The sequence below is a fragment of the Vulpes lagopus genome, chromosome 2 (genome assembly GCF_018345385.1).
Source record: "Vulpes lagopus strain Blue_001 chromosome 2, ASM1834538v1, whole genome shotgun sequence".
Taxonomy (NCBI): Eukaryota; Metazoa; Chordata; class Mammalia; order Carnivora; family Canidae; genus Vulpes; species Vulpes lagopus.
Window position 1 is genome coordinate 174,483,572 of NC_054825.1, and position 12,407 is coordinate 174,495,978.

A 12,407-nucleotide genomic window follows, 5' to 3' on the forward strand; every position below is an offset into this window, starting at 1 on the left:
TGGGACTGAGTCCTGCATCGGGCTCCCTGCAGGAAGCCTGCTTCTTCCTCTGCCCATCTCCATGTCTCTCATGAATAAATAAATAATATCTTAAAAAAAAAAAATCAAAATAAAATAAATAAAAGGCAAGCCACAGACAGGGAGAAAATATGGGAAAAGCATAGATCCCAAAAAGGACCCATATCCTTGGGGCACCAGAGTGCTTTAGTTAGTTGGGCCTCCAATTCTTGATTTTGGCTCAGGTCATGATCTCATGATCATAGGATCAAGTCCAGCATTGGGCTCCCTGCTCAGCAAGGAGTCTACTTGTCTCTCTCTCTCTGTTCCTCCCCCCGCTCATGCTCTTTCTCTCTCTCAAATAAATAATAAATAAAATCTTAAAAATAAAATAAGAACTTATATCCTGAACATATAAAGAATTCCTCTTAGTAACAAAAGATAAACAGCCTAATAAAAATGTGGGCAAGATTTGAACAGACACACTCACAAAGATGACAGATATAGATGGAAAACAAGCACTTGAAAAGATGTTCGTCATCACTAGTCATTAGAGAAACACAAACTAAGACCACAAGGAAATATTGCTACTCCACATCTTCTAGAACGGCTAAAATTAAACACTGTATCCTGTACTGCCAAAGGCACAGAGGAACTAGAACTCTTACACACTACTGAAGTGAATATTTTTTGTTTAAAGACTTATTTATTTATTCATGAGAGACACAGAGAGAGAGGCAGAGACACAGGTAGAGGGAGAAGCAGGCTCTTCACAGGGAGCCTGATGTGGGACTTGATACCAAATCCCGGGATCACGACCTGAGCCGGAGGCAGCCACCCAATGGCTGAGCCACTCAGGTGTCCCTACTGAAGTGAATGTTACCAGTACAGCCACTTTGAAAACCAGTTTGGCTGTTTCTAAGAAGTTAAACACATACATATCATAAGATCTAACCATTTCGATCCCAGATATTTACCCAGGAGAAATGAAAGCATATGCCCATACAAAGATTTATGTATATAGCACTAATGTATATAGCAGCTTTATTTATAATAACCCAAACACCCATCAACACGTGCACGGATAAACACGTGAATGGATAAACAACTCGTGGTATATTTATACAACGGAATATTACACAGCAGTAAAAACCAATAAACCACTGACACACACAAGGATGAATCTTGAAATTATACCAAGTGAAAGAGACCAGACGCCCCCCACCAAAACGTATACCCTTTATGATTTCATTTATAGAAATTTGTAAAAAAATACACTAAGGTATAATGACAAGAAGGTCCGTGGTTGCCTGGGGATGGGGAAGACACAGGGTGAGAAGATTTACGTATGAGTACAAAGAAACTTCTGAGGCGGGGTCCCTGAACGGCTCAGTTAAGCATACAACTCTTGATTTCAGCTCAGGTCATGGTCTCAGGGTTTTGAGATCGAGCTCCGCTTCAGGCTCCGTAGTGGATATGGAGCCTGCTTAAGATTGTCTCTCATCCTCTCCCTCTGACTCTCCCCACCCCACAGAAAAAGAAAAAAAAAATTTTCGGCAAGGTATGCGTGTGTGTGTGTGTGTGTGTGTGTGTGTGTGTACAAATAAGTGTGTGAGCTAGATGCTCATTACCTTGATTGTGGCAATGTTTTCATGGGTGTACGCATATCAAAACTTAAAGTGTACATTTTTAATATGGGCTGTTTACTGTATCTCAACTGCACCTCATCAAAGGCATTTAAGAATGGATGTACATGGGCAGTCCCGGTGGCTCGGCGGCTTAGTGCCGCCTTCGGCCCAGGATGTGATCCTGGAGACTGGGGATCCAGTCCCACGTCAGGCTCCCTGCATGGAGCCTGCTTCTCCCTCTGCCTATGTCTCTGCCTCTCTCTCTCTCTGGATCTCTCATGAAAAAATAAATAAAATCTTAAAAAAAGAGAAAAAAGAAGATATGCAGATGCCAAATAAGTACATGTAAAAATGCTTAACGTTATTAGTTATTAGGAAAATGAAAATTAAAACCACAATGAAATACTACTACCACCTATTAGAATGGTTAAAAATTTTAAAAGTGACACTATTTTTAAAACTAGCACCAGGGGGACTCCTGGTTGGCTCAGCAGTTGAGCACCTGCCTTCGGCCCAGAGCAAAATCCTAGAGTCCCGGGATCAAGTCCCGCATCGGGCTCCCTGCGTGGAGCCTGCTTCTCCCTCTGCCTGTTTCTCTCCCCCTCTGTGTATCTCTCATGAATAAATAAAATCTTAAAAAAAAAAAAAAAAAAAAAAAAAAAAGCACTACCACCAGGCTAAGCCTCTTTGCTGTCAATCACTCTTGAACTCAATGTACTTTGCAGATTTGGTTCATATTTCATTTGTTGGAGGAAATTTCCTATTTTATCTCTGAATACTGTTTTTGATCCATTTGCTAGGTTCTCTATTTTGGACACCAATTATCCTAATAGTAATGACTTTTTATCAACCTTCCACAGATATCAGCTCCTGATTGCTTAGTCTTTTTCTTCTGGACTCACTGGATTATTTCAAGTCTTTTCTCTGTGGCAGTGCTTTGATTTTTAGCTAAGTCTATTATGTTCCTTATATTCCAAATTTATTAGATCTGTAATGCTGTACACAGCAATGCAAGTTTCTTCTGACATCTCATAGTTATTTTCTCACCTTTGAGCTCTAGGTTGCATCGGATTCATTTTCTTATGAAGTTCTTATCTTGAAGAATCTCCTGGGAATTAGGTGTTCCTGAGAACACTGAACAGCCATGGGTGGCTCAGTGGTTAAGCGTCTGCCTTTGGTCCAGGGCGTGATCCTGGGGTCCCGGATCGAGTCCCACATTGGGCTCCCTGCATGGAGCCTGCTTCTCTCTCTGCCTATATCTCTGCCTCTCTCTCTTTGTGTCTCTCATGAATAAATAAAATCTTAAAAACAAAACAAAACAAAAAGCACACAATTCCTGGGGCACTGGGATGGCAGTCTGTGAAGCCTCCAACTCTTGGTTTTGAGTCAGGTCATGATCTCAGGGTCATGAGATCGAGCCTTGCATTAGGCTCAGTGCTCGGCATGGAGTCTGTCTGAGATTCTCTCTCTCCCTCAGCCCCTTCTGCTCATCCTCTCTCTCCCTAAAGTAAAGAAATAGGGATGCCTGAGTGGTTCAGTTGGTTACATGTTTGCCTTCAGCTCAGGTTATGATCCCAGATCTTGGGATCGAACCTCATGTTGGGCTTCCTGCTCAGTGGGGAGTCTGCTTTTCCCTCTCCCTCTGCTGTTCCCCCTCGCTTGTGCTTGATCACTCTCTCTGTCAAATAAATAAATAAATTCTTTAAATTAATCTTTAAAGCACAAACAAAAAAAACCCACATAAGTCCTACTCACATGATGTATCCAAATGCATAAAAAATAGGTGAACATAATATATCAAAATCTTAGCCTCTAGGTTTGTGGAATATTACAGGTTTTGGTTTTCCCATTATATTTCCCAGTATTTTCCAAATACTGGATTGCTTTTATAATCAAGAAAACCAATAAAAGAAAATATGCTTTTGGGACGCCTGGGTGACTCAGTGGTTGAGTATCTGCCTTTAGCTCAGGTTATAATCCTGGGGTCCTGGGATCGAGTCCTCTCCCTCTGCCTGTGTCTCTGCTTCTGTGTGTCTCTCATGGATAAATAAATAAAATCTTAAAAAAAATAAAAGAAGAAAATATGTTTTTTTTAATTTTTTTAAAATTTTTATTTATTTATGATAGTCACAGAGAGAGAGGGGCAGAGACACAGGCAGAGGGAGAAGCAGGCTCCATGCTCAGGGAGCCCGATGTGGGATTCGATCCCAGGTCTCCAGGATCGTGCCCCGGGCCAAAGGCAGGTGCCAAACCGCTGTGCCACCCAGGGATCCCGAAAATATGCTTTTTATAATGAAAAAAACCAATAAAAGAAAATATGCCTTTACCTCAAAATCTGCTCCTGACAAGCGGCAATTCTCTTCATGAATTTGTAAAATGTCTTATCTCCACTTTTAATTATGGTCTTCTCATATTTTTCATCACCATCACTAGGAAGACTGAAAAGCAGAAAAACACTTTTGAGTGTCTATATCCAGAGAACTACAATTAGAAGAGCAAACAAGATATTTAAAAACTATCAATTTAAGCAGTGCCTGGGTGGTGAATTTAAATGCCTGACCCTTGGTTTCGACACAAGTCACGGTGTCAGGATTGTGGGATCAAGTCTCGAATTGGGCTTGAAACAGAGTCTGCTTGCAATTCTCTCTCTCCCTCTGTCCCTTCTCCCTTCTGCCTTGCTTGGTTTAAAATAGATAAACTTTGGGATGCCTGGGTGGCTCAGCGGTTGAGCAGACGCCTGCCTTTGGCTCAGGGTGTGATCCTGGAGTCCCGGAATGGGGTCCTGCATTGGGCTCCCTGCATGGAGCCTGCTTCTCCCTCTGCGCCTCTCTCTCTCTCTCTCTCTCTCTCTCTGTGTGTCATGAATAAATAAATAAAATCTTAAAAAATAAATAAATAAATAAATAAAACCATCTGATGAGACAGACAAGGGAGGTATCAACACCACTCTCACTTCACTGGTGACACCTGAGGTTCTGGGCATGTCTCTGACATCCCAGGCCAGTTTTTGAGCCACAGCCAAGAGACAAAAAAACAAATGGCATTTCTCCAACTTGTCTGACCTATATCTTTAAAAACAGAAAATAAAGTTAAAGAGATATTAAACACATGTTCTTCTGTAAAAGTTGTCACCACTAACTACTTTGCTCATTTTCTTGAGGGTACGTAAAAACAGAGCAAAGGGTTTTCAAGCTGACTCAACGGTGGCTGATAAGATCCCCTTGTCTGTTTTCCTTTCTCATCCAAGAGGAGCAAAGGAGAAAGGGTCCAGACATACCAGTTCTGCCTGAAAAGGTTTCCCCGAGTACTAGAGTCAAACCAAAGGGTACCTACTGTGGCAGCCTACTGATCAAGTCCCTTCTCAGACTCAGCAGCACACATTCTCACCTTTGAGAAAGCAACTGGTCCATATCCATTCCTTCTTTCTGTTGATATTCCCTCAGAAGGCTATGTGCGTGATCCAGACTGACAAAGTCCCTGTAATCCTCCTCCTCTACAACACAGATGTAGTAGGGCAGGAACTGTGGCACCACAGAGGGCAAGGCCATCTCTTCACCAGGAGAAACACGAGGAGCAGCGCCCAAGACAGTGTCCTGCAGGTGGAGATCCTGGAGCTGGGCAGTAAAGTCTCTGTCTTTGGCTCCGATGGAATCATTCCCAAAATCCAAGGTAAGCTGTGGTGGTGGTGCGGCCTCACTGTCACTTCCCCAGTCATCTGCACCTTCGCACCAATCGTCAGCTGCAAGGCCATTTTCCTGTTTCTGGAAGAACATCCAGTGAATGAAGTCCAAGCACACTTGGGTGCTCTCACTTATTCCCTTGGCTGGAGCTACTCATTCCTTCACCTTCCCCAGGGAGCTTTCATACAGCACCTTCCTCCCTTGCACACTCTGATTCACCTTTCTGGACCCCGTGTACTCAACCATGTGGGAGGTAACAAAAATTCCCTTCCCTTTGCAAGGGCAGCGTGGCAAATGTAATACAGTGGTTTCTTCAAACATCTATTCTAAACTCTTTCAGGGGATCCCTGGGTGGCGCAGCGGTTTAGCGCCTGCCTTTGGCCCAGGGCGCGATCCTGGAGACCCGGGATCAAATCCCACGTCGGGCTCCCGGTGCATGGAGCCTGCTTCTCCCTCTGCCTATGTCTCTGCCTCTCTCTCTCTCTGTGTGTGCGACTATCATAAATAAAAATAAAAATTAAAAAATAAAAAAATAAACTCAGATGTGCTTCACGTATTACATAAGCTAGCAGGACAGAACTACATTTCCCAGACGCCTTAGCAGCTAGGCCGGCAGATATGATCAACGGCTGGCTAATCAGGTCCACCAGGGAGACAAACTTGAGAAACAATTTTTCTGTTGTGATACAGCAAAAGTCTATAGGTGGGTATCAAGCAAGGATCTGGAACCACAAGATCTGAAAAGGGCAGCTTCCAGTTTACCAGATCACATGTCAGCTCTCTGCAGGTGCGGTGGGTGGTGTAACAGCTCTTTGACAGGCCAGTTCACTCTGAGGTGTGGTTCTGAAGGTCATTCCTGGAGTGGCCCCCTCCAACTTTTTTTTTTTAAGATTTTATTTATTAATGAGAGACAGAGAGAGAAAGAGAGGAAAGACAGGCAGAGGGAGAAGCAGGCTCCATGCAGGGAGCCTGACATGGGACTTGATCTGGGGTCTCCAGGATCAGGCTCTGGGCTGAAGGTGGCGCTAAACCGCTGAGCCACCTGGGCTGCCCGGCCCCCTCCAACTTATTCAGTGTCAGTAAAGTCCTAATTTGAAGTCTGTCTGGGCTTTATTTTTTTTTTTAATTTTTATTTATTTATGATAGTCACACACACACACAGAGAGAGAGAGAGAGAGAGAGAGGCAGAGACACAGGCAGAGGGAGAAGCAGGCTCCATGCACCGGGAGCCGGACGTGGGACTCGATCCTAGGTCTCCAGGATCGCGCCCTGGGCCAAAGGCAGGCTCCAAACCGCTGCACCACCCAGGGATCCCTGTCTGGGCTTTAAAAGATCAGTGCTTTTCTATTATCTGCAATGGAACCCTGAGAAATACAGGTACACACCTGTGCCTTCAGCTTTTCATTCCTGGTAACAGTAGCAGGGTAGCAGGCACACGTTAAGAGCTCAGTGTACACAGAAGCCAACATTCACAGCCACAGGGAGACCGAGTTTCATTCTGCAGCTACCAACCTGCCCAACTTTCTAATTCAATAAATTCTGATTCTTTAATTAAATGCTAGACACATGAACACGTATCACATGAACTAGATTTACTATAACCATATTTATCTGTCACACACAAGCGCGGACGTGTACACATCCACACTTTTTCCCAAACAGAAACACCAGCGAGTTATGTGCCTCAAGACCTTCAGTATATATATACTTTTAAGGATTTTATTTATTCATGAGAGACACAGAGAGAGAGAGGCAGAGACACGGGCAGAGGGAGAAGCAGGCTCCACGCAGGGAGCCCGACGTGGGACTCGATCCAGGGTCTCCAGCATCATGCCCCGGGCCGAAGGCGGTGCTAAACCGCTGAACCACCAGGGCTGCCCCCTTCAGTATATATTAAAATAAACAAACGAAACCTTAAGGAGGCAGCCCTTCACCGTTCAGAAAAAAAAGTGCAAAACCCATTCCAACGTACCTCCAAGGTCACGGCTTAAGGTCTACGTTAGACAACAGTCTGGAAAACACTCTCAAATCGCAGCAAGTCCTAAGAAGCTAACTGCAACCGGTTTACCTGAGCATCGTGCGCCCCCGTCTCTCGCATCTGCAGGCACTGGGAACGGAACACCTTCCAGCTGCGGGGTGAAAATAAAGGACAGTGAGGCTCCGAGCGGACCACCGGGCCAGCCGGCAGGGCCCCTCCCGGGCGGCCCCCAGCGCGCGGGCTGCCCCGCCTACCTGCGCGCCCCGGCCGCCGCCGCCGCCGCCGCACCCGGGCAGGGGGCAGGCGAACACGTGCAGGAGCCGGTGGAACCGGGAGCCTTCCAGCGGGCAGTACACCTGCACGACCAGGGCAAGAGGCTGCCTGCAACGTTCACACGCCGGCCTCGGCGCCGCCACCGCCGGCAACGCGTCCTGAGGGCGAGGGGGCGCGCTCAGCGGGCGGGCGGCTCGGGGGCCTCGCCCGCGCCCTCACCCCGGCCCCCGCCCCGCCCCGCCGCCCCCGCCGCGGCGCCCGCCTCACCGGGAGGCCGCCCAGCTTGCTCGCAGTCCAGGCGCCCGGCCCCGTGGGGCGGCCGCGCACTGCGGCGTCCCGAAGCCCGAGCAGCACGGCCGCCCGAGCAGCCGCCATGCCCACGAGGCCCCCGCGTGCCGCGGCGGACTACGGCAGCCGAGAGGCCGCGCCGCTGTGCGCACGCGCGCCGCCCCCTGCCAGACGGCCCCGCCCCCTTAGGGTCCTCGGGAGGAGTTAGGGCCCTGAGGCGCGCGGGCGGCCGCTGCGGGCGGGAGCTGCAAACCCCGAGCCCCGGATGCGTGCCTGGGACCGCGCGAGGAAGGAAGGGGGCAGCGTCTGCTGTGAAGTAGTCTTGCCGAAAGGCTTTACCCGAAGTGGAATAATGATTAAAAAAAAAAAAGTTTGATTTTTATAGGTACACGTCAAAATGCTTACTTAGGAAATTATGGAGCAAAAAAAATAAAAATAAAAAATAAAAAAGGAAATTATGGAGCAGGGCATGAGTTGATCACTTGAAATTTGGCATCAAACAGCAGACATCAGGGCAGCCCGGGGGGCTCAGCGGTTTAGCATCGCCTTCAGTCCAGGGCGCGGTCCTGGAGGCCTAGGGTCGAGTCCCGCATCGGGATCCCTGCATGGAGCCTGCTCCTCCCTCTGTGTCTCAGTCTCTCTCTCTCTCTCTCTGCATCTCTCATGAATAGATAAATAAAATCTTTAAAAAAAAAATGTAGACCTCTTTTTTTTTTTTGTAGACATTATGCTACTTGACTTATACATGGTTGGAATTTTCTGTAAGGGAACTTCTTTTTTTTTTTTCTTTTAATCTCGCACAACCTAGGTTTATTTATTTTTTTAAAGATTTGAAAATCTTTAGGCTCCCTGCAGGGAGCCTGACGTGAGACTAGATCCCGGGACTCCAGGATCACCCCCTGGGCTGAAGACGGTGCCAAACCGCTGAGCCACCAGGCTGCCCCTTTTTTATTTTTTTAAAGATTTTATTTATTGAGCTTTCAAAAAGTTAATTGCTACCACATTCTGGAATTCCAGAGGCAGTAGGACATCATATTTGAAACTACCATTATTGTGGGGTCCTTGGAATAATGTTAACAAAAATGTGCTGGCGTGTGTGAGATTTGAAGCATTCCACTTAATTTTATAGGTTGGACTTCCCGGACAAACTCACACAAATCATCAAGTTGCTAATATTTATTTTTGTAAGTAATCTCTGCTCCTGATGTAGGGCTTGAACTCACGACCCAGAGATCAAGAGTCACATGTTCCTCTGACTGAGCCAGCTAGTTGTTTCAGTTTGTGTTGAGCAAGTACAGAATGAAGGTGTTGAAAGCTGTTTTACTCTCACAGTGAAGAGCTGTTCACGATGGTTTATGTACCAACTTAACAGGGCTAGGAGGTGCCTAGATAGCTGGTGAAACGTTATTTCTCAGATTGTCTGTGAGGGTGTTTCCAGAAGAGAATAGCATTTGAATCAGTAGACTGAGAAAAGAAGGGTGCCTGGTTGGTTCAGTTGGTTAAGCACCTGCCTTCGGCTTGGGTCTTGATCCCAAGGTGCTGGATTGGAGCCTCACATTGGGCTCCCCCCTCCACAGAGAGCCTGTTTCTCCCTCTCCCTCTGCCACTCATGAATAAATAAAATCTTTAAAAATCTTTTTTTTTTTTTTAAAGATCTGCCCTCAAAAAAATAAATAAAAATAAATAATAAATAAATAAATAAATAAATAAATAAATAAATAAAAGATCTGCCCTCACCGGTGTGGATGGGCATGATCCAGTCTGTTGAGGGCCCTAAGAGAAAGGCAGAGAAGGGGTGAATTCTCTCTTCTTGAGCTGGGATATCCATCTTCTCCTGCCCTCAGATATCAGATCTTGATTCTTAGGCCTTCAGACTTGGGGACTAACACCAGTGACCTCTGGGTTCTCAAGCTGAACCACCTGTCTCGGTTTTCCTGGTTCTTCAGCTGGTGGTAAACAGTGTATTGTGGGACTTCTCAGCCTCCATACTCACATTTGCCAATTCTCCTGATACATCTCACATGTATCTACATCCTATTGGTTATGTTTCTCTGGAGAACCCTAAATAATACTGTTCCAGAATTTGCAACAAGTGGAAGCCACAAGTGATAGTGGTGGTGATGGGGGGAGCGGAACAAGATAGGGCCAAGGGATGTGTGGCCATCTAATTGACACGTGCCAGTTCCTCCTGCATAAGGCAAGACAGGAGACTTGGCAGCTGGCCCAGAGGAGCAGAGGTCCCACTCCTAAGAAAGCCTTCACGTGAAGCTCAGCTAGTCACAGGGGCTCTGCTACCTAAAATTTTTCTCTCTACAGTTTTTTGTGTGCTTGCTCTTTTGTAAGAGGAAGTGCTTCTAATAGGAAAAGACCTTCACTTTTCATCAGCTACATTAAGAAAGGAGGTGGGTTGGGGTGCGTAGGGGACGCAGTTGGTTAGGCGTACAACTTGGCTTCAGCTCAGGTCATGATATCGAGCCCCATGTAGGGCTCTGTGCTCAGCAGTCTTCTTGAATTTCTCTCTCCCTCTCCCTCTGCCCCTCCTGCTCATGTTCTCTCTCTCTAAAAAAAAAAATGTTTTTTAAATGTAGTGAGGAAAGGAGGGGGGTTACCAGGAGCCTCAACAGAGCCTGACTGTGGAAGAACATCTTTATATCACGTCTGCCAAAGTGAGAAGTGGGCATTTGTTTTTGGAATTCACACAGAGAAGTGCTAACAATTTCTGAGTATTATCTTAAGCAGACATTTACACCTGTATGGTCACTTTCTGTAATTAGGATATTCCTAATTAGGGTGAAGGCAGCTGTGATGGTGGGGGGGCAGTAGGGCTTTGTGAAAGGGGAGCAGTCTTTCTGTCTAGATTCTGTATCATGATCTAGGGTGTAGATCCTGGGAGCTCAGCCCTCTAGTCTGCTCATCAATTCTGCTCACTGACTTTTTGGAATAAATTTCCCTTTCTGCCAAGTTGGCCAAAAATATTATTTAGGATCTTGAATAGACAATAAATGGGTGGTCTGTTCAAAATCCTCTTTTTTTTTTTTCAATGTCTCTCTTAGGAAAGAATTACTTGAGCATCTGGCCAGAAAGATGATCACCACCCTTGATCCAGACTGGGTGTTCACCTAAAACAGACATATTCTAATGCAGCTTTTTAGAATTATCCAGTGAATAGAAGTGTACAATTCCTCCGAAGTCACAGGAGTGAGGAGTGGACAAAGGAGAAGGGGTTTGCTTACAGAAGCCAAGTTCCTCTTGTGACTTTGATGGTGCCCCACCTCCCTCCACCCTCTCCTCAAGGGAGCGTCCTGCATTCTGGACCTACTCACCACTTACAGTCAAGCCTCAATCAAGGCACATCACTCCTACTGGGCACCTAACTCGTGTAGAGCACTACTTCTGGAGATTAGAAGAGGCTGAGCCTACAACCTCTTTGTGGCATCTTTATTTTTCTATCTGGTACACGAACAAAGCGAACACGGTCAGAAAAATCAGCTGCACTGGAACACTTCAGCCAATCGTAAAACAGAGGGCACATGGACATGGATGGGCAGGGGTGGCAATTCCAGACCAGCTTCCCCCAAAGGGCTTGTGCTCCAAGCCCACAACCAGAGGGTGCTCTGGGAAAGACTGTGCAGCGCATCTCTGGTGAGGAGAGACAAGGACCAGTTACAACAGGGACTGCAGCCGGGCATGAGTTTATTGGCTTCTGGCCTCACGTTCCTGCTTGATGAAGTTGATTAGCCCGTTCGTGGAAGAGTCGTGAGAGGTGACTGGGCTACTGCCATCAAGTTCAGGCTCAATTTTCTTGGCCAGCTGCTTTCCCAGCTCCACCCTGCCAGGACAACAATGAACAAGAATTGTAAGAGGAAGGTTCCAGCATTGCTAGTCAAATCCACAAGCCAACCCACAGGCATGCTCTACCCTCCCCTTGAGGAGCAGCAACTCACCCCCACTGGTCAAAGCTGTTGATGTCCCAGATGACACCCTGAACGAAGATCTTGTGCTCATACATGGCTACAGAGGTGGCAGATGGGGCACATTAGGGCTTGACCAGCCTTATCCAACCTACCCCAGGCCAGGACCTTCCCTGCTCACTCACCAATCAAGGCTCCCAGAATGAATGGCGTGAGCTTGGTGAACACAATAGAGTTTGTTGGGCGATTTCCTTCAAAGACCTTCAGAAAACACCCAGGAATGTCCCCTGGTTAGTCATAATTCCCCAATCCTCAGAAGGGATGTGCACCCTGCCCCAGAGGCTGGGATATGCAGATCTGTAGGGACAGTCCCTCCTACAGGAGGGACCAGGCACACCATAAATCCCTACCCTGATCCCATAACTTTATCTTTCCAATGCCAGGATGCCATCCAAAACCACTTTAGGAGAAGTGCTGACCTTGTGTGGCAATAGCTTCTCTAAGTCCTCTGGACTCTTTCCTGCGGCCTGCAGCTCCTTCCGGGCCTCCTCTGTCGACTTCCCCTTCATCAGAGCCTCAGTTTGGGCCAAAAAGTTGGCCAGGAGGATCTGACAAGAGAGACACCCAGTTCCACTTGGAAGTACTGCCTGAG

General features: G+C 46.8%; 2 protein-coding genes across 2 annotated transcripts in view; both read right to left on the minus strand.

Moving 5' to 3' along the window:
• The window catches only part of PDCD2L (programmed cell death 2 like), a 24,472-nt gene extending 13,090 nt beyond the window's left edge, over positions 1-11,382 (minus strand). The window contains exons 1-6 of the mRNA XM_041734791.1: positions 11,302-11,382; positions 7,824-8,008; positions 7,538-7,714; positions 7,374-7,434; positions 5,013-5,386; positions 3,953-4,063 (exon numbers count right to left, since the gene is read on the minus strand). Coding sequence (XP_041590725.1) covers positions 3,953-4,063; positions 5,013-5,386; positions 7,374-7,434; positions 7,538-7,714; positions 7,824-8,008; positions 11,302-11,382 — 989 coding nt within the window. The remainder of the gene's footprint in view (positions 1-3,952; positions 4,064-5,012; positions 5,387-7,373; positions 7,435-7,537; positions 7,715-7,823; positions 8,009-11,301) is intronic.
• The window catches only part of GPI (glucose-6-phosphate isomerase), a 26,835-nt gene continuing 25,695 nt past the window's right edge, over positions 11,268-12,407 (minus strand). The window contains exons 15-18 of the mRNA XM_041742123.1: positions 12,235-12,363; positions 11,941-12,016; positions 11,789-11,855; positions 11,268-11,673 (exon numbers count right to left, since the gene is read on the minus strand). Coding sequence (XP_041598057.1) covers positions 11,538-11,673; positions 11,789-11,855; positions 11,941-12,016; positions 12,235-12,363 — 408 coding nt within the window. The 3' untranslated portion in view covers positions 11,268-11,537. The remainder of the gene's footprint in view (positions 11,674-11,788; positions 11,856-11,940; positions 12,017-12,234; positions 12,364-12,407) is intronic.